Source organism: Pelodiscus sinensis, chromosome 29, assembly GCF_052426305.1.
Source record: "Pelodiscus sinensis isolate ZL-2025 chromosome 29, ASM5242630v1, whole genome shotgun sequence".
NCBI classification, from domain to species: domain Eukaryota; kingdom Metazoa; phylum Chordata; order Testudines; family Trionychidae; genus Pelodiscus; species Pelodiscus sinensis.
This window is the reverse complement of record NC_143080.1, coordinates 3,592,237-3,617,181: the sequence shown is the minus strand read 5'-3', so window position 1 is coordinate 3,617,181 and position 24,945 is coordinate 3,592,237. Positions and strand designations below refer to the sequence as shown.

The 24,945-nt window shown below is 49.3% G+C and overlaps 2 protein-coding genes across 4 annotated transcripts in view; both read left to right on the top strand.

The window, feature by feature from the left end:
- The first annotated feature begins 1,912 nt into the window (after nt 1–1,912).
- CWC25 (CWC25 spliceosome associated protein) lies at nt 1,913–18,236 on the top strand. 2 transcript variants are annotated; one of them, XM_075911395.2, is made up of 10 exons: nt 1,913–2,040; nt 4,225–4,397; nt 5,719–5,955; nt 7,676–7,745; nt 8,617–8,747; nt 10,235–10,298; nt 11,229–11,425; nt 12,989–13,084; nt 14,302–14,463; nt 16,682–18,236. In XM_075911395.2, the coding sequence occupies exons 1-10, from the start codon at nt 2,023–2,025 to the stop codon at nt 16,794–16,796; spliced, it is 1,263 nt and encodes a 420-aa protein (XP_075767510.1). In that variant the 5' UTR covers nt 1,913–2,022; the 3' UTR covers nt 16,797–18,236. The 2 variants fall into 2 exon arrangements, with proteins under 2 accessions (XP_075767510.1, XP_089630149.1); XM_089774023.1 differs by lacking the exon at nt 1,913–2,040 and adding an exon at nt 3,588–3,931.
- Nucleotides 18,237–19,304: 1,068 nt separating this feature from the next.
- PIP4K2B (phosphatidylinositol-5-phosphate 4-kinase type 2 beta) overlaps nt 19,305–24,945 on the top strand; it is a 39,853-nt gene continuing 34,212 nt past the window's right edge. The window contains exon 1 of one of the 2 annotated variants that reach the window (XM_006126210.5): nt 19,305–19,468. In XM_006126210.5, the coding sequence (XP_006126272.1) occupies nt 19,466–19,468 (3 nt within the window). In that variant the 5' untranslated portion in view covers nt 19,305–19,465. Of the gene's footprint in view, nt 19,469–19,526; nt 19,946–24,945 lie in introns of those variants that run through there. The other variant, XM_075911394.2, reaches the window with a different exon arrangement.

Sequence of the window (24,945 nt, the reverse complement as noted above, 5' to 3'; positions counted from 1 at the left end):
GGAGGTGAGGGAGGAATGGGGTACGAGCCCCCGATGGGGAGGACTGGGCTGGCTCTGCGGGCTTCTGGGGGTGGAAGCTCTCCTGCAGCCCCCCAATTACTCCCTCTCCCCAGATGGCAGCCTGCGGCAAGTGCAGCCGGGCTGATGGCCGAGTGGTGTGATGTGCCCAGTGTGGGCACTCAGGGCACTCCAAGCCAGAACTTCTTTGCAAGCGGGGCACCCCTTAGAACTGTGTGTCCGGGGTGGGGGTCGGGACCCTTTAAGCGCAGCCCTCGGCTAGCCTGAGACAGTATCTCCATGCTCTAAGTCCTCCTTTTATGCCCTGCCGGCACTGCTTCCGGCCATCCTTAAGCCCTGTTCAGAGTCCACTCAATGTGGACTTACTAGTTCGAACTAGCAAAACGCTAGTTCGAACTAGTTTTTAGTTCTAGATGCGTTAGTTCGAACTAGCTTAGTTCGAATTAACTAATTCGAACTAAGTTAGTTCGAACTAGCGCTGTAGTGTAGACATACCCACAGTGTTGTGTCAGGCCAATTCCACAAGCCAAATACACAGGGAAGGGTTGATTTACAGCAGTGGTCCCCAACCTTTTGGGGCCGCACATGCTCTTGGCGTCTGGGGGGCGGGGCTGCCCACGTGCCCAGGGCCGGGGCTGCCCATGCGCTGCGCGCCCGGGGCCGCCCATGTGCCCTGGGGCGGGGCCAGCCCAGATCATTCAGCAGGTGCATATATATATATATAGAGAGAGAGACAGAGAGAGACAGAGAGAGCGCTTTCATGAGTAAAACCCATTTCATCAGATGAGCTGGAGAGGAAATATTTGTTATTTCGTTGTTTTTAAAACTACAGACTAACACGGCTACCCCTCCGAGACTTCACTACACTGGCAGCTCAAAATATAACTTGAGTGTAGCCTTAACTAGGCATGTGAATGGGTAACCGGTTAACCAGTTCCCCGGTAAGCATCACCCTTACCTGGTGATGCTTACTGGGTGTCAGTTAACTGGATTCTGTCTGTGACCTGCCACCGGCAGAGAGATGCTCCAGCCCTGTGTGGATGGCGGCTGGGGCTAGGAGCCAGCAGCTACTCCCAGCACTGGGGCTGTGAACCACCGGTGGCAGCCCCATTCCCCGCGCCAGGGCTGGGAGCCAGCAGAGCCAGCTCGAGCATGGGGGCTGGGAGCCAGTGGCAGCCACAACCCCAGTGTGGGAGCCGGTAACCATCGGCAACCGAAACCTGCCCCCCACTTCCCAGGCCCATAACCCCCCACTGTCCCCCACCCCACACCTGCCCCTCACTTCCCAGGCCCATAACCCCCCACTGCCCCCCCACCCCACACCTGCCCCTCACTTCCCAGGCCCATAACCCCACACTGCCCCCCCACCCCACACCTGCCCCTCACTTCCCAGGCCCATAACCCCCCACTGCCCCCCCCACCCCACACCTGCCCCTCACTTCCCAGGCCCATAACCCCCCACTGCCCCCCCCACCCCACACCTGCCCCTCACTTCCCAGGCCCATAACCCCCCACTGCCCCCCCACCCCACACCTGCCCCCCACTTCCCAGGCCCATAACCCCCCACTGCCCCCCCACCCCACAACTGCCCCCCACTTCCCAGGACCATAACCCCCCACTGCCCCCCCACCCCACAACTGCCCCCCACTTCCCAGGCCCATAACCCCCCACTACCCCCCCACCCCACACCTGCCCCTCACTTCCCAGGCCCATAACCCCCCACTGCCCCCCCACCCCACAACTGCCCCCCACTTCCCAGGACCATAACCCCCCACTGCCCCCCCACCCCACAACTGCCCCCCACTTCCCAGGACCATAACCCCCCACTGCCCCCCCACCCGCCCCCCACTTCCCAGGACCATAACCCCCCGCCCCCCCATAGCCCCGCCTCCCTCCCTCCAGCCCGGGCGGCGGAAGCGGCGCCATCAGCCGGGGCCTGGCGGGCGGGGCCGAGCGGCGCCGGGAGCTGACGCGGCCGGGCCGGGAACGCGAATCGCCGCCGCCATGGGGGGGGGAGACCTGGTGAGGGGCCGGGACCCGCGTCCGCCTGGGCGGGGCGGGGCGGGTCTGGGGACGGGGGGGGTGTTTTGACAGGCTTTGCCCCACGGTGCGGCCCCCCCCCAGCAGACCCCCCCCCGCCCCACGGTGCGGCCCCCCCCCAGCAATGACGGCCCCCCCCGCCCCACGGTGCGGCCCCCCCCAGCAATGACGGCCCCCCCCGCCCCACGGTGCGGCCCCCCCCCAGCAATGACGGCCCCCCTCCCGCCCCACGGTGCGGCCCCCCCCCAGCAATGACGGCCCCCCCCGCCCCACGGTGCGGCCCCCCCCCCCAGCAATGACGGCCCCCCCCGCCCCACGGTGCGGCCCCCCCCCCAGCAATGACGGCCCCCCTCCCGCCCCACGGTGCGGCCCCCCCCCAGCAATGACGGCCCCCCCCGCCCCACGGTGCGGCCCCCCCCAGCAATGACGGCCCCCCCCGCCCCACGGTGCGGCCCCCCCCCAGCAATGACGGCCCCCCCCGCCCCACGGTGCGGCCCCCCCCAGCAATGACGGCCCCCCCCGCCCCACGGTGCGGCCCCCCCCAGCAATGACGGCCCCCCCCGCCCCACGGTGCGGCCCCCCCCCAGCAATGACGGCCCCCCTCCCGCCCCACGGTGCGGCCCCCCCCCAGCAATGACGGCCCCCCTCCCGCCCCACGGTGCGGCCCCCCCCCAGCAATGACGGCCCCCCTCCCGCCCCACGGTGCGGCCCCCCCCCAGCAATGACGGCCCCCCTCCCGCCCCACGGTGCGGCCCCCCCAGCAATGACGGCCCCCCCTCCCGCCCCACGGTGCGGCCCCCCCAGCAATGACGGCCCCCCCTCCCGCCCCACGGTGCGGCCCCCCCCAGCAATGAAGATCCCCCCCCACTTGGGCGAGCCAGGGCCCCAGACAGGTGGGGGGGCGCTTTGCTACAGCCCCACGCCCCCCCAGTGCACCCGGGGTCGCCCAGGGGCCCGGCTGTCAGCAAGCGCCTTGCCCCCGGTCCCGGGCTTAAATTTATTGCCAGTCGCACCCAGAGGTGCTGCAGGATCAGGGCCCCAAGGTGGTCTTGTGAGATGGAGACCACCCTAGACAGGGGCAGCTCTGGCCCCCCCTTTAATCAGTTAACTCGTTAACCATCATGTGGTTAACAGGATTTTACATCCCTGTGGAGGACCGGCCACGCTGGGTCAGACCAACGGTCCATCCAGCCCCGTGTCCTGTCTGCCGACAGCGGCCACTACCAGGTGCACCCAAAGAGGATGAACAGAACAGGGGACCATCCAGTGATCCCTCCCCTTTCGCCCATTCCCAGCCTCTAACAAAGAGGCTGGGTCGTGGACAATGTTCCCTCTAATCTTTTTCACCCATGTGCAGATTTTTCCCATCTGTGTGCGGAATAGGTTTTTTTTAATATGCAGCCAGGCATGTGAGAATGTGCACCACCAGAGAAACAAAACCTGGCTGTGGGAGCTCTGCTGAGCATTTGAATCTCTCCTGAGTGTCCACACAGCTGACAGGGAACCCTTGTGGTGGGGCCTTGGGATAGTACCGTGGGGTCCCAGACCAAGTCCGATAACAAATACTGATTCCCTTTTCTCCCACCTAAAACTCAAACCAAATCTCACTTTGATAAATGGGGTTGTAAAGGAGTGCCAGCGCCTTGGAGAAAAGAGAACACTGTAGTTTTACGAACCCCCAAAGGTAGAATGTAATGTTAAGGCCACACTGTAATGTTCAAACCTTTGGGATTGTTTTCAGCTGATTTAAAATCTGTGCCTTGTTTGCTTCTTGGGCACTTCAAGCACTGGTTTAGGTGAGGGTAAAACTGATTTGTGTGTTTTTGTTGGCCAGTCTGATTGAAATTTTCCATCTTTCCCTCTGCACTCAAAGGTAAAGATCTAAACCTGCTTTCCTTGCTTGATTACACAGTTCTTGCTGAAGCCGAGGGGTGGGTGTGTGTGGGTGTGGGTGTGGGTGTGGGTGTGTTCTTTCTCACTAACCTGCCTGGCGTGTTGTTAATCTGAAGTATTCAGAGGCAGATGAAGATGTTACAACATGACTTTTGTCCTAATGGTGCCCCTTTAATTCGTCTTCCGGGCAGCCCTGTGAGAAGGCTTGGTCCCTGTTCCGTGGGTCTCGGACGTTAGCATTTTAAGCCCTGCTTGTACTGCTTCCTGTCCTAGAATCTGAAGAAGAGCTGGCACCCCCAGACTCTGCGCAATGTGGAGAAGGTGTGGAAGGCAGAGCAGAAACATGAAGCTGAGCGGAAGAAGATTGAGGAGCTGCAGCGGGAGCTGCGGGAGGAGCGAGCCCGGGAGGAGATGCAGCGCTATGCGGAGGATGTGGGAGCAGTCAAGTAAGTGTGAGGCAGAGTTTTATGCTAGACTCTGTGTGTGTGGTTTCCCTTGGAAATCCAGTGTGCATCATTTGTATTCTAAGGACTTTGTCACCAGGAGGAATTTCTGAACAGGGACATTCTAGTAACACTTTTTTTTTTTTTAAAGACTTGAGTCGCAGCTACCAAATAACTAACTTTCCTGGCTGTCACGGTATAAACGGTGGGTGCCGTGAAAAAGGAAAGATGCTTGTTATAATGGACCAAAAGTTACTCTTTCTGGTACTTATTTGGCTAGAGCTGTCCATGTTTCCTAGCGCTATGAAATGTAGTGTCATAACAGGAGAAATTTCCTAACGATGCTGTCAAGTACACTGTGGAATTGTCTCTAGGCATTGTCAGAGAAAGGGACACGGTCCTTTGCTCTAATTTCTAAGGCCCTGATCCCGTAAAAATGTATGTTGGCATTTAATTTTCCCTCCTGTTGAGCTTATTGACTGATTGGCTAAGCGGCAGTTCTCCAGAAAAGGACCTGGGGATTACATTAGTCAAGAAGCTGGATATGAATCAACAGTGTGCCCTTATAGCCAAGAAGGCTAACGGCACATTGGATTGCATTAGTAACGTTGCTGGCAGATCAAGGGAAGTGATTATTCCCCTGTATTTGCACTGCTGAAGCCTTCTCTGCAGTATTGCATCCAATTCTGGGCCTCCCATTACAGAAAGAATGTGGACAAATTGGAGAGAGTCCAGTGGAGGTCAATGAAAATAATTAGGGGGCTGAGGAACATGACTTACGAGAAGCTGAGGGAACTGGGCTTGTTTAGCGTGCAGAGGAGAAGAACGAGGGGGGATTTGATAGCAGCCTTCAACTACTTGATGGAGGGTTCCAAAGAAGATGAAGAGAGGCTGTTCTCAGTGGTGACAAACAGCAGAATAAGGAACAAAAATCTCAGATTGCAGAAGGGGAGGTCTAGGTTGGATAATAGGAAAAACTATTTCAGTAGGAGGGTGGTGAAGCACTAGAGATGCAGGGGAATCTCCATCCTAAGAAGTTTTTAAGGCCAGACTTGAAAAGCCCTAGCTGGGAGGATGGCTAGATGACCTCCTGAGGTCTCTTCCAGCCCTAATCTTCTATGATCAGTAGGATTACTTGCCACATGTAAAGTTCAACACCTGTGTAAGTTTTTTTTGGTTTTGCAGGAATAGTACCAAGGACAGACATTCAATAGTGACTTATGCTAAAGCATTTCTGCTCATCTTTACAGAGAAAAGTGAAACTCCAGAGCTGATTGGAGGGCAAACACAGTAACATGGATTTTTTTGCTGTTGCTTGAAACAGGAAAAAAGAAGAGAAGCTGGATTGGATGTACCAAGGTCCCGGGGGCATGGTGAACAGAGAGGAGTATCTGATGGGCCGCCCTGTGGACAAATATGTCTTTGAGAAGATGGAAGACAAAGAAGCAGGTTGTTCCACTGAGACAGGACTTCTTCCCGGCTCCATTTTTGCCCCCACAGGTGCCAATTCTGTCCTAGACATGGCAAGCAAAATCCGGGAGGATCCACTCTTCATGATAAGGTACAAAAGGGATGATTCACACTAGGCAGGGAGTGAGTTGTGATTGCTGCTGCCAATTAACCAAGCACTGCACAGAGTTCATCTGTATTAAGACTCGTATTTTGTTTGTCACCTCGTATGTCCTCTGTCCACCTGTTTCCTTTATCTACCTGTCATCTTTCAGACTGGAAGTTACTTGATGCAGACTCATACACTATATCTTTGAAGGACAGTAGAGACCTGGTTAAGACCTCTAGGCACTTCTGCAATATTAATGTTTGATCTAATTAGCCTGCAACTGTTCAGACTCTGTAGCCAGGTCTGCGCTAGACCCGGAGGTCTGCTTAAGGTATGCAACTCCAGCTACGTAAATAATGTAGCTGGATTTGGCATAGCTTAAGCCGAGCTTGGTGCCATCTTCACAGTAGGAGGTTGACGGGAGAAAATACTTCCGTTTGCTTCCCTAACACCTCGTGATTAAAGGGATGAAACAGAGGCGCCCTCAGCGTTCAATGTAGTGGGTCTTATCTAGACCTGCTAAATTGAATGCAAGATGGATCTCCGGCTCATCTATATACGTGGCCTCAGATGTTGCATGCCGTGATTTGGAGTAATTTTTTTTCTTGTATTTCATTAAGCAGGAGGATTTCAGCAAGATACAATCTGACTTAAGGTTTTCCCCAAACCTGAAAATTGCCTAGAGAGCTTTTTGTTTCCTGTTTCCTAAATGTTACACTGTTGATCTAGTTCTGATACACACACCTGAGATGGGCTGCATATATGTTCCATTTCCAAGTGTCTCTTAGAGTTAGTTTTGTTTATTTCAGACTTGTGAATACTAAGCCAATGTTTGTTTTCCAGGATACAAGGCAGATCCTGTAGACATTTAGACATCAAAGTTACTCACCTGCTTGTGAGACCACCTGCATCCTGACAGTTGCTTGTGGACTTAGGTGTTTGCAGGATCGGGGCTCAAAATGCATCTAGCTCCCCAGACTCTAACTTGATGTATGTGGGATTTTAAGCAGATGATGCCCTTCAATAAGAGGGTGTAAACATTAAATGCCTCAATAGGGGGGGAAAAAAGGCTGCATTTTCAACAAGGCTGTGATTTTACATCTAGCTTTGGTGTAAATGATTGTGTCAGAGTTGCATAGGTTTAAATCCTGCAGCTGGAGTTTAAAAGAGACTGGCTAATGCTATGACCAATAATCATAGCTATGCTTGCAAAGGAGTGCTGTATCTTACGCTGCAGGTTGTAAACTGACCACTCTGTGACTCTAGAAGGAATTTTTCTTCCCGGGGGCTGGGCTTTGCAACTGTGTGGTTGCATTACATCTCTGTCACTCTTGACTGAGGTATCAGACATTCACTTGTGACTCGGCCAGGATGGACAGCAACAGAACTCGATGGAACCATGGAGCCAATCTGCAAGTGGATATAAAACAGTTTCTTGATTAACCTTGCTAGCCAGCTTTTCAAGTTGAAAAACACAAAGCATCTGTATGATCACACTTACAAAGTCTGCTTTAAGCCCCAGTCTAGCCAATACAAACATGCTTAACGTTACTGCCTTGAATAGCCCCGTTAATTTCAATGAGAAAATCTCATGGTGCTAACGTTAAGTGTGGGCATAAGTGTGTGCAAAATCTGGTCTTGGTTTGCGCTTTGAATAGTTCTTGGATATTATTGGATATTATTAATGTTGTTTGAAATCTCCAATGTGGTTTATTTTCCGTAGGAAAAGAGAGGAAGAGAAAAAAAGAGAAGTTTTGAATAATCCCGTAAAAATGAAGAAAATCAAAGAACTGGTATGTATTCTTTCACAGAAATCTGAAGCAGAATTTGCATTGAATTGAGTGAGAAGAGAATGGGGGTCCAGAATAAACACAGTTTAGAGAAAGGAATTTATTTCTATTCCCTGCCTCCTTTTGGATAAGAACAAAATAAGCTTTTTCACATTAAAAAAACAACAACAACTCAGTGAGTTTATTTTTTTTTAAATAAAACACAAAAACGCCACAGGCCATGTTATCTTCTCCTTTCACACATTTATTTAACAAATTATTTTAATTCTCAGTTTTCCTGTCACAGAGCAGCTATGCCAAGTCACATAGGGTATGTCTACACTACAAGTACACTACACTACACTTCCGAAATAACATAGTCCATGTCTACACTACAAGTAACAGGACTATGCAGCACTTTAAAGACTAACAAGGTGGTTAATTAGGTGATGAGCTTTCGTGGCCCAGACCACTTCCTCTTCCACTTCGTGGGTCTGGCCCACGAAAGCTCATCACCTAATAAACCATCTTGTTAGTCTTTAAAGTGCTACATAGTCCTGTTTTTTGTTTCAGCTACACCAGACTAACACGGCTACATTTCTGTCACTATTCTACACTACAAGTAGTTATTTCAACATCATGTCAGAATAATGTCGAGCTGGAAGATTTCTTACTGTGACTCCTGTAACTTTCATTTGACAAGGAATAAGGGAAGTCAGAGGACAAGTGCTTTTTCTTGGACTTCCTGCTGTGTAGATAGTGCCAAAAGCTGAAATAAGCTATTTCGACTTCAGCTACGCAATTGACCTAGCTCAAGTTGCATAGCTTATTTCGGCTTCAGTCCTGATGGTGGTGGCCTAGTGAGCAGCAATGAATGGGGTTTTTTGCATGATAGTTGCAAAGCAGCTTGGAAAGAAAGGAAAAAAAGAAGAAGAAGAAGGAGAAGAAAAAGAAGCACAAGAAACGCAGACATCAAAGTTCTAGCAGCGAAAGCACCGGCAGTGACGAGGAGCAAAGCAGAGTGAGGTGCGTTTAGGTGTCATGAATGAGAGAGATCAATGTTTGCACAAGATGAAAGTTGCAATCCAAAATGTTACTGCCGAGAGCACCTTTCCTTCCCCCTCCGTTCTCATCCCATTGCCCCAGGCCTTTGAATTGCTCCTCTGCAACACCCCCATTTTCCTGCAATCCCATTCAAGCACCAGAACCTGGCCTTCGAACTCTGCAGTTCTGCTACTGCCTACAGCACTGCTCTCACTTGCTCTCCTTTTCCAGTCCTCTTGTTTTATTACTCCAGTCAGCCTCTCTTGCTCCCTGCTTCACCACTCTTATGCTGCCCCCGTGCTTAGAGTGATTTGCCTCTGTCAGTTGCTCCCTTTCATAGATGCGGGAACTAAGGTGCAGGGAGGGACCCTTACGCTTCTGGCTTAGTGCCAGGGGTCCAAGGTGCCAGCCACATGCACCAGGGCTCGGATGCTGGCCCCACATGCTGGGTTCCTGGCTGCTGACCCATGCTCTGGGGTTCTGCTGCTGGCTCCATGAGCCAGAGGTTCTGCTGCTGGTTCCACACTCTGCTGCCCTGTGTGCCGGGGGCTCTGCTGCTGGCCCCATGTCCAGAGTCCCTGCTGCTGGTCTCAGCTGGGGATGGGACTGGACAGGGGTAAAGGGTTTAGCACTTTTAAAAATGTTCCTGCCCCACTGATCTCTGTCCTCCACATTTTTTTTCCATGTTTCCATGTTCCATAAAATTCCATGTTTATGAAGTCAAGATTTTTATCATCAGTCTCTGCACAACTGAACCCTCCTATCCCTCGTCTGCCGTCTCATTTCTTGTGCTTTTTCATTTACCTTCTCTTTCCCTGTCCCAAAGAGCTTATCATTTACGATTGTCTTACTCTGCTGTTGTAAGCCACTTTCATCACGCTGTCATCGTTAATGATCACATGGTGATTTGGGGAGATGATGCCTGAACAGCGAGGATCACTGAGGGGAGTACGTTTTATTATTATTTCCTGTAGGGAAAAACAAATTGGGAAAACACAATCCGATATATACTTGGCACATTAGACCGTTGGATAAGTGCTGAATGATTTAATGCAGAGCTATTCAACTTTGGAAGGCCCAGGGGCCACAATGATACTGACAGCACATGCCGAGGGCCGCAACTTAAGTGTGGTTGCATATACATGCAAATATATATGCAAATAGCTCCTGGAACCTCCTCCCTGGGAGCTAGAAACACCGAATCCCTGTTCCTGTCTGTTTCAGCCAGCCCGTCTGCTTGCGTCTTTCAATGCTCACCTGCCTGGGAGACGCCTCGCTGTTGTGGAGTGTGTTCCCAGTGGAGGTCATGTTCAAAGGATCCCATCGGCGAACCTGAACCGCACCACAGGCCACAAATAAACTGGCAGTGGGCCGGGTGTTGAGTAGCTCTGGTTTAATTCATGCAGTGGATAGAAAGATTACATTCACTTTTTCCATTCCAAAGACGGGACTTTAATTTTTCCCTTTAGATCCAAGAAGATGGATAGTTCTTGGGAAGCTGTTCATCTCAAAGTCCCAGGATACGGCTTACAGGTAGGCACATGTGCTTCTTGCAACTTCCTGTCTGTAGTGCATTGATGCGCTAGTTAGGAAAGCCTGACTCTACAGATTGCGTTGCAGTTTCAGGCCGTGGAAGAGGATGGTGAGAGAGGAGCTGGTTTATTGGCTACACTCCCATTGGGACCAGAGGATCAAGTCTCATAAGGATTCTGCCCTTTCGACATAGGTGCTGGGGGTGCTGCCACATCCCCTGGCTTGAAATGGTTTCCATCATATACATGGTTTACAATTTGGTTTTAATGGCTTTCAGCATCCCCACTGTACAAGTTGTTCCAGCACCTCTGCCTTCTAAGGTGGCCAAGTCAAGTTCCATTACTTTACTGTATTTGTCTTGGTCATGTGTTTGTCTGACTCTCTTCCATGCTGTTTAGCACCTGGGGTGAAATAGAAGCTCTGTTGAGGACAAGTCTAAAATTCCCATTGACTTCATTGTTTCCAGATTTTCACCCTCTTTTTTTTTTTTTTTTTTTTTTTTTTTTTTTCCAGAAAAGGCCTTAAAAACCACATTCCTGTGTGCCCTTTGTGAATGCAAAACTCTAGTGGGGCTTTTTATAAGAGCAAGGATTTGCCCCCTATTTTTTCAGCCAAACTTTTGTCTACTTACTGTTGTGGTTAGCTGCTGCATGCCACACCAGAAGTGTCTGCATTCTTTGTGCTCTGTGTGTGTAGTAGTAAGTGCTTCGGGATGCAAGACACTATATAAAAATGTTTAAAATCTTGGCAGTGGACTGTATGGAGAGCATGGATGGAGTTTTAGATAATGCTGTTAGCCTATGTCCTGTACATACGCATGCACTTTGTCTAGCCTAGGTCTTCCTGCCTCACCAGCACCACACATGGGCTCCTGTGACTGTTGTATTTTTAATTGCACTCTCTTGAAGGAGTCTCTTTTTCTAATTCCAGAGTAGAGACCTTGACCACAATCACAGGCCTCGACACTCTCTAGCTGCAGGCCAGGAAAGAGCCACCCACAAACACAGAGACCGCTCTAGGTCACGGAGCCAGTCCTGGTCTCCTAAGAAAGACCCTGGCAAGAAGAGTACAGGCGAAGAAGAATCTGGGAATAGGAGGTCAAGATCTCCTCCTAGGCATGGTAAACAGTGAGTGTGAAATCTTAACTTTGAAGTAAAATAAAAGCCATGCCTGGCTTCTCTTTGGGGAGGAATTTCTAGAAATCAGAAGAGCCCTGCATGGACACAAGATTGGTATCTGCACCTGCAAAATTTATCTGCAGATGTAAAGCAGATAGTAAGCCCATAGACACAGATTTGCAAGGCTCTAGACATCAGTTGAAGGCTCGGCAACAAAATCCCTGTTATTACCCCATCAGCCTCCTCGTAACTCTTTCATACTGTTTCTGCAACTTTGATTTCTCACGTCACTTTTTCCCAATGACTTGAAGTGAAAGCTGATGGAATTATAGGTGCTTAGCTTTGCATCATGTGGCCAAGGGGCTGTTTGGTAGCTGCTGTAGAGGTCTCCAAAGCCACACACAGGACTTGGGAAAGATTTGATTTTAATTAAGTAAATAATTATAACCCTGGAATTATCTCTTTATCCCAGAAATGAACAAGGAAATACAGGGTATGATGAGAGCAACCCTATGAATTAAAATGTATAGAGAGAAGTTGTTTACATTTAATCATTCTTAAGGTGGAAAGGTTTTTTGTTGTTGTTGGTTTTTTTTTTAAAATATTCTCACTCCACGGATGCTTCCTTCTGCTTCTAAACCCTTATTGACCCTTCCCCCTGAAAGGAAGTTTAATAAAATTTTAATCAAAATCCCTACCCCAAGCAAAGTTGTAACTCAATAAAAGGAGAACTGCCAAAGACACCATGAAATCCCCTAAGGACTTTGCTCCTGCAAATTTTACATGGAAGGGGCTCAGGTACTAAGATGATCGGTGACTGTATAAAACCCTAAAATATACTGTTAAAGGGACATTGGCAATGTGGAATCTAATCAATTTGTACAAAATAGTTTCCACCCTCAGTCTCCTTGCCCATTTGTGTGTAGTTTTTATGCACATTTTTGTATTCATTAAAACTTGTTTCCCTCCTCTTACTGTGAATAAAATGATCCTTACAGACAAGAAAAAAAGGAGGGGGCAACTATTTGGGGAAAGAGTGAAAGCAAGTATACTCAAAGTTCAGTCAAATGCACAAAACAGACAACTGGAAGAATTTTTTTCTTTTTAATCTTTTTCAGTTCTAGCCTTTCTAGGGGCTCTTTGTTTTTAAAAATAAAATCAGAGTGCAATTTTTTTTGAAGTTGATACTGTTCGAGGGTTATTCTGGCATCACTGCCTTTAACAAAGTATTTGTTACCATGAGATCCTCTGACAAATATGTGAAGCAATTATTGTCATGAATCTTTACTTCCACTGTTATTACTTGGTTACTAATTATTCCCTCCTGGTGCAAAAACTTAGGCTGAATGAAAATCAAATGATTGAAAAACACCCCTAAGGATACAAAATCATTTAAAAAAAAATAACATCCATTCCGCTGAAGATGATGCACCTGGAAATATGGGAGAGCTCTTATTGCAAAATGCCTGTGAGAGTCGTTGCGGTCTGTTAGATATCTGATTAATACTGGAAGGGGCTATAGATCTGTAGATATTCTGTATATGTGATGTTAATGTTTTTCCTGGATTATAGGCACAGTACCAAAGTGGACAGGAAAGAAAAGGAAAGAGCTCGGAGCCCTTCTCCTAAAAAAGGATACCGACGACAGCATGCTTCAGGCTATACTAGGTAGGCAACATGTTTATAAGGAAGCTGTCCATGCTGACCCTAAACTAATAGTGAGTTGTGCAAACACATAATTCTATTAACTAAAATAGACCAAAGATCAGGTGAACAGTCCTGACTTGGATACGTCAGGGTTTGTTGTGTTTTAACATCTCATAATGGGAAGCGGCACGATGCGTGTTCTTCCTGGCTGTCAGTTGTTCAGCTGCCAGGTACCAGCCGGCGGAGGCGATCACAAAATTGTTTTCATCCCACAGACTGGAAGCTAGGAGATTAAATTTCAAAGTTGTCAGGATAATGCGATGCCCCATTGGTGTCCTCTTAACAATCAGTTTAAAAAATAAAAAGCCTTGGGTCTCATTGGGCGTTGGAGGAAAGGAGAACAGTGAAGATCAAAATACAAAAGACATTCCACTTAGGTGTGTGCTTAAACACTTTGCTGAAACAAGGCCTAAAAGACAACTTGTGTCAGAAATGCCAAGAGTTTTAGGGCCAAACAGCTGTTGTAGAAAATATCCTGGAGCGATGGTGGTGTTGCCCACTTCTGTCTTATAAGGAGTGAGATGCTTAGGTTGCCAGGTGTCCGGTATTGAACTGGACAGTCTGGTATTTTTGCCTCCTGTCCAGTACAAAAAAAATTCAGAAAATACTAGACACCTAAAATGTCCGGTATTTTCTGATTTTTTTTTTTCCTGGCCAGGAGGCGAAAATCCCGGGTGCTTACCGTGTTCCGCAGGGGAGCTGTCTAGCCCGGTGCAGTGGGGCAAGATGGCGGGCAGCCACCAGCAACCTGTTAGGGCCAAAAAGCCTCCAAAGCGTTTCTTAAAGGGTCCACTCTGGTTTTTAAAAAAAAAAATTTTTCTTAACTCTCGGAGTCCTTTTTTTTTTTCCCTCAACAACTTTGATCTCCCCCCTTTTTTTTCTCAATAGAATTTTTTCCCGTGTGTGTGTGTGTGTGTGTGTGTGTGTGTGTGTGTGTGTGTGTGTGTGTGTGTTTTGTGGGGTGGGGGAGGTGTTCAGTATTTTTGGCTAAACCATCTGGCAACCCTAGATGCCTTCTTGAGTGTATTCATACTTCAGGGCCACAACAAACAAGGAAGTTCTCCTATGGGATTGCTGTGAATCCAATGTGAATTCCACATTGGAGTTTGGGAATGGGAGGGGCGGGATGGGGTGGCAAACTGAGCGTAATTAACAGTGCTATTTCTGCCTCTGAACAGGAAGATCTCCGCAGAGGAGCTAGAGCGCAAGCGTCAGGAAATGTTGGATAACGCCAAGTGGCGGGAAGAGGAGCGAGCGAACAATGTCAGGAGACACCGGAAAGAGGAGGAGCGGGAACGAGAACTGGAGAAACTTAGGTCCCGAGATGGGAAATTCCTACAGTGAGTGTCTCGCTTGCTTGTGCCTTCTAGATGAGTTCTGTGCAGGGAATAATCTCTCGAGGGGTGGATGCCTCAGCGGATGAGACCACTGTAGAGAATAATCCTGCACAGGTTGTAGGACGGGACGAGGTGCAACCCGACGGAGCTGTCTGATTCCATATTGTACAGTTAGGCAAAAACACACATACACAAATTAACCCTCTGTTCTAACTCTCTGAAAAAGAGGGACGATGGCTGCCCGGGCACTCAGTGCACATTATTCGTAGAGCGCTGCAGAAACGTGCGGTGTTCCACAAGCAGACAAAGTCCCTCTTATCAGAACTAGGGATGTAAAATCTCATTTAATTGGCTAACCAGTTACATGTAATGACTAATCAATTAAAGGAGGGGCAGGCTCGCGTGCCTCCCGCCTGTGCCCCCCTCCCCACCATGGACAGGGGCTACTTTAGCTCTCTGGAGCAGCCCCTGCTCACGGTGGGCCCCCCCGGCGAACTGGAATCAGTAAGCATCACCCGTTAACCGTTCACGTCCCTACTCAGAACATGCCCTATCAAAGCCTGATCCCACAAATTGCCTGTGCACAGATCTCCTGTGGGATTGGGCTGTAAACTAGATCAAAGAATGACAAGAGACCATGGAGGTAAGGGGTCTTTGTGAACACAAGGGGTGAGATCTTAGAACATAAGACCGGCCATACTGGATTAGACCAAAGGTCCGTCTAGCCCAGTGTCCTGTCTGCCGACAGTGCCGATACCAGATGCCCCAGAGGGAGGGAACACAACAGGTAGTCCTCACACGATCCCTCCCCATCACCCATTTCCCCTTCTCTCCCCACTCCAGGCTCTTTATTTTGGATAAGAGTTGGAGCATTGTAAAGTGACTTGAAAGCCCCATGTCAGGGTGGGGAGGGATTATCCCAGTGCGGAATCTGAGCAAAACAGCTGTATGGGTGTTTGCTGAGAGCCCCCTCACAGACCTGGGCAGAGCGGGGATTGCAGGAGTAGGGCTGCAGCCCTGTGGCACCCCTATGCTGGAGGTCATTCTAGCTCATGGAGCAGCCCAGAATTGGGGAGGTGCAAAGTAGCTAATCACCAAGACAACCCTTCTGGGCCAGGTAGATTTCCTCCTCCCCCTCTTAGAACAGACAAATTGTGCATATTGTGTGTGGCCTGAGGGTGTGGGAGGAACACACAATGTTGTTTGATAACGTGGCTTGAGTCTTAAAGATAATACGTCAGTGACTGCAATTCTCCCTTCTGGTCTGTAGCTACTGTTGCAATTTACAGCATGCGCAGTAGCATTCGAGTTCCCAGAGGAGCACTGCCCTGGTTTTGGGGACAGATTGCTTTTCCCTCTTGGAGGCTTCCCAGAAAGTTGCCAGATCCCCAGTGACAGATACATTGGTAATTAACATTTCTGTTTGGAAGGTTGAGGAGAAATTGGGAACTGCTTAAAATCTATACAGAGAAACATGGACCCTGTTTATACGGTATTTAGTCTGATACAGGCTAACCTTTAGTCCTTCAGCTTTTCCAGTGCAGACTAGGGATGTTATAGTGTAGTCGATTAACCGATAAGCAAAAGCTTATAAATTAATGCTATAGACTACACGCATTCCCTCCCCTCCCCCGCCAGTAAATGTTTTTGTGCCTGGTTCAGGACCCCTATCCCTGCTGCAGCTCTGCATTTAAAGTGTATTAGGAGCCAGGTGGGCAGGCAGCCTGGCTCAGTTCCAGCTCACAGTGGGTCCAGGAACTTAGACCCTCTCTGGACCGGGGCTGCTGCCACTCCACACTGCTGCCTCTGTATCAGAGGCAGCAGCATGGAGTGAGAGGCAGCCGGTCCACAAAGGGAGCTGGTTTTTAAACTGGCTCCCCTTGTGGACCAGCTCCGGCCTGGCACCCCATGCTGCTGCCTCTGATACAGAGGCAGCAGCATGGATTGGCAGGGGACTCCTTGGGAGTGGGGCCGGAGCACACTGACTGCCAGCCTCACTCCCAGGGGGACTATAGAATAGTTGAGTAACCGATAAGAATTCATTAGGTTAATCGACTATTCAGTTAACTGGTATTTAACATCTCTAGTGCAGACTGCACTAGGAAGCAGCAACCTGTTTCCTTCTTTAGTTCATGCATGAGAGTCCAGGAACCATGAAACTTTACTGGGAAGAGTTAACAGTTGGAAGGCTGGTCTGACTTTTTCTCCAATTCTTCTGCAGCCATATAAAACTGGAGAGTGCATCCACTTCCTCTGTAGAGGATCGGGTCAAACGCAACATCCACTCCATCCAGAGAACACCAGCTGCCCTGGAAAAGAACTTTATGCAGAGATAAAACTTTCTCTCCTCTTGCTAATGTGGCTCAGGGCTTCTTCAGAACAGTTCACAGGACACTTCTTCTCAGAGGCGAGCTGCCCTGTGTGTAGAGGGATCCTCCAACAACCTACACAGACTCCTGCAATGATATTTACTCTGTGAAAAGGAGCTGGACTTCACTACAGTAGCACAGAGTTCCTTGGCCTTCTAGCATTGTGAATGCATTGATACCCAGAGTATTAAATTGCAACAAGCTGTTTGCTGGAGTCACCCCCCATTACTACCCTTATTTACTATTTTTTAAATTTTTGCCAGATCCTGCTTCTTGTTACCCACCTAAACCAACAGCCATTTTTAGACTGTTCTCAGACACAGATTTCTGGTAATTAGTTACCCGATTAATTGGGCAAGTTGACTTCTTTCTATGCCTGAGAGAGGATCGGTTTTATCTATTTGTAGCATCATCTTTGACCACATTCAACTCTCCTAACTTCTGTGAAGTTACACCAAAGGCAGACTTAGCATGATTAGTATTCACTGTTACTATTTTGGGACTAGGCAAGGAAGGGTGGATGGAGTTTGTTTCAGCTAGAACTGATCTGTGAAATATCTGTAGAAATATGCTGAATTGCTCAAGGGTTTGAATGATAATGTGCCAGCAAGGCGGAGGCTTGAGCAAGGGGAAAAATGAACTGAAATGATACTTAAACGAGATGCAGATGATAGAATACCATATTCCTGTGGGATTCTGTACATGTGCACAACGTAATGCACATAAGTACAGGTGTGTATATCTGACTAAATTTTTTTAAAGTACTCTTTTTAAATGTCTAACCCTCTTTTCTGGAAATGACTCCGATTCTAATTGCAAAGAGGACGATCACTTCATAATTCAGGGCCAACTAGGGATTTGTGCAGTAGCTTACAGCAGCCTTAGAACCCCCCTCTCCCTCCCGGCATTGAGATGAAAATGTGTATTTTACATACAAAAATAAACTTGTGCTGATCAGCAAGCAAAAAAAAAAAATCGCAATGCTGAGTTACAAAATTCTGTTTGCTCACTTTGGGGAAGGGGCATTATTTGGAGGTGGGGGTAGGAACAAGAGAGATTTAAATGGAGTTTTTCTCCATTTTATGAGAGGTTAGGCAAATATACTGTGTACTGAAGAGAGCAAATTTTTGTGACAGCGCTGCAAAGTTGATTTAAGTACTTTCTTTGAATTGACCACACCATATAAGATGTTTTCCTTTGGCAGATAATAGATCTATAGTAGCTTTCTGTTGGGTTATTCTAAAACCAATACAAATGGGAGTCAGAAATGAACCCATTTAATTTAAGCAACTTTTAAGTTTTACCTGAAAAAGATGGTATTTCTTACACCTGCCTTTGTACATTGTTAGTGTGAATTTTTCATCTTTACAGTAGTGGATTCTATTAAATGTGATGTGGCCTGCTTTACAGCTGTGTGGTCCGTCTCTTGGCTCATAACCACTTTGGTCACAAAAAAACAGCAGGAGGCAATAGCAGAAAAGGCTGTAATTCTAAAGAGAGATTAGAGATTAATTGAAAAGGGGCTGTATCAAGACATTTGAGGTTCCCTGAAGCATTAATCAGATTTACACTAAACAAGGAGTCAGCAACCTTAAATACCTACAGTCAGGTAAGGAAGTAAATCAACCAGTTGCCATCATTGAGGATATATATGGCTAGACTGTGGGGTTTTGGGAGGCTAGAGGAATCCCGAAAAAACTGCCGCATACAGAGGCTGTGTTTGCTCTTCCTCTTTTTTTTTGCTCTACGCGCTCTTTCGGAAGCCCCTGTAGTCCTCATTCCATGAGGAAGAAGGGGGCTTTAGAAAGAGGGTTTTGTTCTGACATGTGGCCCAGTCTAGACGGGCCAAATTTCAGAAAAGCCTCTTCCGTTAAAAGTATCGGAAAAAGACACGCAAAATGCACTCCGCATTTTGCGTATCTTTTTTCCCATAGATCCTCACACTCTAGCTGTACCCTCAGCTAGGTCAACTACAGCGGTGTCTTTCCTTGTAGTTCTAGAGGAAAGGTAGGCTCATCCTCTGCCTCTCACGGGACAAGTCAAGGGTATTTTGTCCTGTCCTTATGTTGGTGCCTTTGGGGAACAGGAGGGGAGGGAAAAGCTGCCCCCAGGGGCAATTGACGCCCCCCCAGAGTGTAGGCTGGAGGTGGGGGGACCAGAGGGGCAGGTCCCATCTTCCTCACAACGTAGGGCTCTAGGAGTGGGAGCTAGGGGGACCCCCGGCACTTCCCCCCTTGCAGCACGTGCCAGAGGGGGAGGGAGGAGGCTGCCAAGCGCCACCCCCCATGTGCAGCGGAGCCCCTGTCGCTCGCCCTTTACGAATGTGTGTGACACAGCTAGCAGGCCATTCATAATTCCAGGCGCCTCGCTGCTTATTGGCTACAGCCGGGCTGGGTGGGGCCTGGCGTGATACGTCACTCAAACTGGGCGAGACCATCCCTGGCGAGAGAGGGAGGATGGCGTTATTTTCCACGCCGCTTCTTTACCCCGCCCCTTCTGGCGGTTCCCCCCTCAGCCCAGAACGTCGGACGTATACGTGAGATTTCCGAAGGGATCGCGTTCGGGGCTAGGCCCGGACCAGGCCGTGGCTCCCCTTCTTTACGCCCGTGCTCTCCCTACCCGGTGCCAGTGTGAGAATGGTACGTCCCACCCCTCCTCCTCAGCGCTCCGCCATCTTGGCGCCTCCTCAGTGCGGGAGCCGGAGCGGGCTCGGCCGGCTTTGGCGGCTCCCCCTTGGGCGGCGGAGGGAACCACTGCAGGGACGGGGAAGGGGGCAGCTCGCGGGGCGGGCGGTACCATTGCACGGAGACGCTCGCGAGCCGGGCCGGCCGGAGGGTGTAGGGGAGCGGGCGGAACCACCACTGGGAGGGGGGGCGTGTATAACGGGCCGGGGCGGAACCATGCGGAGGCGCCGCTAGGGGGGGGGGCCGGGATCCGCGATGGCCTCGAACTGCGCGGGGGGCTCGTCGGCGGGGGGCGTCGGGGCGGCGCTGGGGGCCGCGCTCAGCGCCAGCAAGACCAAGACCAAGAAGAAGCACTTCGTGTGCCAGAAGGTGAAGCTGTTCCGCGCCTCCGAGCCGCTGCTCAGCGTCCTCATGTGGGGGGCCAACCACACGGTGAGGCGCCCCCCGCCCCCCCCCAGCCGGGCCCGGGGGGGAGCCCCCCCGACTCTGGACCCCCGCCCCTGGGGGGAGGATGAGGATCGGGGCCCCCTGGGAACCCCCCCAATCTGGAACCTCTGGGCCTTGGAGCCCCCCCACTCCTTCACACCCTGCCCCCCCTCAGCGCCCTCATGGTGGCAGCTATAAGATGAGGAGACCACTGGAGTGGACACCCCCCCCCCCACATGGAGCCCCTGGGCCTGGGCCTGGAGCCCCCCCCCCCCGTTCCTTCAGTCCTCCTCCCTCCCCGCAGCACCCCCATGGTGGCAGCTATATGGTGAGGAGACCCCATAGCCCCCCCCAACCTGGAATCCCTGGGCCTCGGAGTCCCCCTCCCTCCCCCGGTTCCTTCAGTCCTCCTCCCTCCCCGCAGCGCTCCCATGGTGGCAGCTATATGGTGAGGAGACCCCATAGACACTCTCCCCCCCCAACCTGGAACCCCTGGGCCTCAGAGCCCCCCCATATATAGTGAGGAGCTTCCCCCCACTCCTTCAGTCCTCCTCCCTCCCCGCAGCGCCCCCATGGTGGCAGCTATATGGTGAGGAGACCCCCATGGACTCCCCCCCCCTTGAAGATGCTCCTCTGCCCCAGGCCGCCCCCCCCTTTTCGGGGCGTTCAGTGTCCCTTGTGCAGTGAGGCAGCCCTGGGCACCTCCCTACCTTGGGGACATCCTCTGTGCCCTGGGATCAGGGCCCCCGCCCTGGTGTGTGTGTGTCTGTGTCTGAAAAAAATCCCAAGGAGGTCCCCCTCCTATATCGTCAACCACATGCTGAGACCCTGTGTCTCTGGTCTCCTCCATCCCAGACACCTTCTTGCCCCTCCACATCCTCATATGGGAAACTACTTTCATGAAGTTTGCCAGGAAGGACTCTTGACCCCTTCTCCCTCCCCTCATCCCCTCTGTCTCAGCAGTGGCAATTCCCCAAATGTTGGGAAACCACAGAGCCAGCCTTCTCAACATCCTCATTGGTAGTTTAAGATGCACAATGAGGAGATGCCAAGATCCTGTTCCCATTCACTCCTAAACCCTTGGAGCCCATGCTGAACATTGACAGTCTGGGGAGGCTGGGGGTTTCCCATGGGATGGCATGACACCTGCCTGAGGTGGAAGCTGGGGGGGGGGGGGGCGAGGGGAGGGTTGAAATGAATATCTGAGGAGTACTCTGAGCTCCTTACCTGTCAGTCTCCTTTCGATCCTGTCTCTTTCTGTGATGGCACACACAGTCTTGCACCGCTCATATACCTGGATGGACTGGACAGGATTGGAAATGAATGTCCGTGGCAGATAAAGATCTGAAATCCATCATCCTACTAGAATATTCTTCTGATCGTAGAATTCCCAAAACCTTTTCCTTCTCCCTTCAAACTGATTGTACTCCTTTTCAGGGCTGGAAAACCATCAGCCTAAGCCACCCATTCCTATATAATTTGCTGATCGTTATTATTTATGAAGCTTTCTAGCCCCTATGGTAGTGAAGAATACCTCCCAATTATGACCCAAGACGTCTTCCTGAGTCAAAAGATGCACAGGTGTTTCTTCTGCTGCTCAGAACTTTGCCCAACATCAGGCCAAAACTTCTGTCTGCTTCACTGCTGCCAATAGAAACTCTCCAGAAACTGTGAAATTAACAAGACTCTTGTCAGTTTCACTTGCTGTCTCTGAGTCTCACTGGTGCGGTTTTCACTTGGTAGCCATGGTTCCTTTTGTGTTGGCCTTGGCTGGTATGAATTTGGCAAATTTTTCAAACCTTGAATTGTTACGTTGCAATGGAATCTATTAACTCGCAGAACCCTTGGGTGTGAAATATTTACCCAGAGGAAGGCAGGCCAGCCAAAAGTTGGGTGCGAACCGCAGACTAGTAACATGATTATATCAAATATGTATTATAATGAAACTACTGCCGAAACTACAAGGCTGCATTCTGTAGAGCCAGAATAGGGTTTAGAAAATATGAGTTGTGACCTCTCCCAAAGATTTGTGATTTTTTTTTTTTAAATGAACTGTTGACAATTAGTGTAGTTTTTACTTTGTGTCACTGGCCTTGTTGCGAGAAGGCATTTGGGTGAGGCTAAAACTGGTGGAGCCCAACTTTGCACCGTGTAAAGCAAATCCTAGTCTAAATTGTTTTGTATGCTTACTGACGGGCAGTTGTTCATGCAAGCCTGTGTTTGAGGAGTCCTCTGACTATGGCATCACAGAGCCATTTGTACATGAGGTGGAATCACTTGTGCTGTGAACAAATGGATTAGGCCAATTCTTATCATGCAGGAACTGTGTGTAAACAAGGCCTGTTGCAAATGAAAAAGAACAGTTGAACCTGTGCACAAGTGGCCAGCCCTGAACAAATATTGACAGGAAAACACCTTTTTACTTCACAGTTAGCCAAAAAACCTGCCAAGGATGTCAAATAACAGAAGCTGGAGTAAGAGTGATGCTTTGAGTCATATCCGGCTGGTGGACTAATGCATAGCTGCCCAACTGGGACATGTGCTTTCTGGGAGCTCCTTAAGTCAAGGGCCTGAGACTAGATAGGCATATAGCTGTGAGTTTTATTGATCATATCCTCTGTCTGCGTATTTGTGCCATAGTACTATCTCAATGTCCAAAACCCTGTCCCAACCTAAACAGGCCAGAATATACTACGTAGGAAGGATTTTCTGCAACCCACTCACCCTTTTGGTTGTTCCAAAGACTTGGTTAGAAATCTGAAGGGATTTTCCTTGGGCAGTTACAGGTCACATAAGGAGCCTGGTCTTCCTACTGAAAGGTATTGAAACAGATTTAGTGTGTGAATATAGTAGGCTTGCATCCAAGCACCTCTATTGTCCAGGATGCTTTACTAGGCACCGGTTGTACAGGTTGGGGCACTATCTCAGATTCTGCTGAATTGATCCAGCGTGAACAGGAAGCCACAAGCAAAGCAGCTGTCCCAGAGCCGCCAATCTTAATTCCATTCTGGAAATGTACCCAAAGCTCCTGCTTATGGGCAAGGCCCCACAACATGGCAAGCAGAGTCTAACTCTGAGCCAAAGTCTCTGGGGAATTGGAGAGGAAATTCTGCAACAACTTTGGTTTAAGAGGTTTTTTCTGTAATATGAATAATATTGTTCCCGTAACGCTGTGGCATTTCTTGTGCAATTGTGGAATAAAAAAATTTGCTGGAGATTTGCTTCAGTGGTCAGCTGCGAGAGTGTTGGCTGTGTCATTGCCATCTGTAGGTTTCAGCATTAACGGCTCCTTGAAATGAATGAGGTGGGTCGCACCTCATGGTTCTTATTCAGGCTGTGTGCTCTCTAAAGAATGCAGAACTGTATGTCAGTTTCAGTGTATTTTTCAGGGTTATCTTTGCAACTATAAGGGCTGGAGACATTTTTTTTTGTTTGTTTTTTTTTAAGAAATGTGCATTCTAGAGCCCATTTTGCTGCAAAGGATGAATTCCATGGCTATGGAAAACACAAGGCCCTAGCTACTGGATAGGCCCATCTGGAGGGCCACCGTGTGTTTGTATAATCACAATTGGGAGGGTACACCAAAATGGTGATCTAAAATAATTATAGTTGGGCCAAACGATTCCATGGACAAATCAGACAAACAGCCATTTTATGTAATCCGTCTGCTTGTTTTGTGAAGATACACCCTGGGGTCTATTAACGTATTCTGGTAACAGCTAGGCCTCCCTTGTGATTAAACAGGCTTGCTAGTAGCTGATGCAAAAACAGCACACGGTGGGCAAAAATAGATGATGTCTGGAGATGTTCGTGCAGGCAGGCTGGGAGATTTTTTTATATCCGTTTAGGCGTATTGTCTTTAAACGCTGTTTTATCCATAGTGGCTAAACTAAATGTAAATGGAGTGGATCTGAACTGGTTTATGATTGTATTTTGATACTTTGTGGCCCTGTGTAGACCAGACCAGCAATAATGATAGTTGACATGTGAATCAAACCTGAAACCTTGTTTCACCTCTCTTCCCCCCACCCCTAAAAGTGTGAAAAGTTGTGCAAATAGAGAGCCAGGAAGATTCTGAGTTCGGTTTGTGAATGGCTCATGAGTTGCAGTGAAGAAGTAAACCATTTAAAATATGGTATCCTTTGAGGACTTGCTCAGGATGCTGCTGTCGTGGCTTTTGGGAGAGAACAGAAGATTTGGGATTCTTGTTGCTGGCTGTACCTCCTACACATCATTTCATAGACTGGTAAAAGTGTTTGTGTAAAGGGGAGTAGGGACACCCCAAGACAGAAGCGGAGGTGAAAACACTGACTTGTGATGACATTCTTGGAGGGGATTACTATACTTCATGAAGCAACAGTGTTCGGCACAAGCAGGGAGGCCGTAGTGCTCATTGTAAGGTGGTGTTTACAGCACACGTTGATAATCGAGCATTTGATGATGATGGTGAGTGTCTCCCACTTTCTACATGCTAAACAGCCATGTCTGTGTAGATCAACTAGGCTGTGTTCAGTGTGGCGGTAGCTGTAGATCAGTGGGGTTTGGTGGGAACAAAGTGCTGGCTTCTGATGTGGTCTCCATTGTAATCTGTGTGTTTGACACCGTCGCTGAGGATCTTGCTAATGGCTGTGTTTCTCTTCTTTCATCTGCTTTTATTGGCTGACGCACCTCCCCGGTCTCTCAGGCTCACTGGGATTTTGTGCTCAGGTAGTGCAGGACAGCTATTTGGTATTCAATCCAAACAGGTTAACTGGGATTTGCAGCATACACCCTGCCCCACAGTGCTTTTGGTGTGCCATATACGTTGTGCCCAGAAAGCCGCATCTGCTATGTACTGAGTTTTCAAGTCACTCAACGGATGCTCTCAACCTACCAGATGCCAATATTCATCACATCCCTAATGCTGATTGTTTCTTCCTTGGCTGTAACTGACCTTTGTGAGTCAGTTTGGTTTCCTGTTCCTCAGTTCCCCCTCTGTAAAAATGGGGATAGCAGCACTTCCCTAT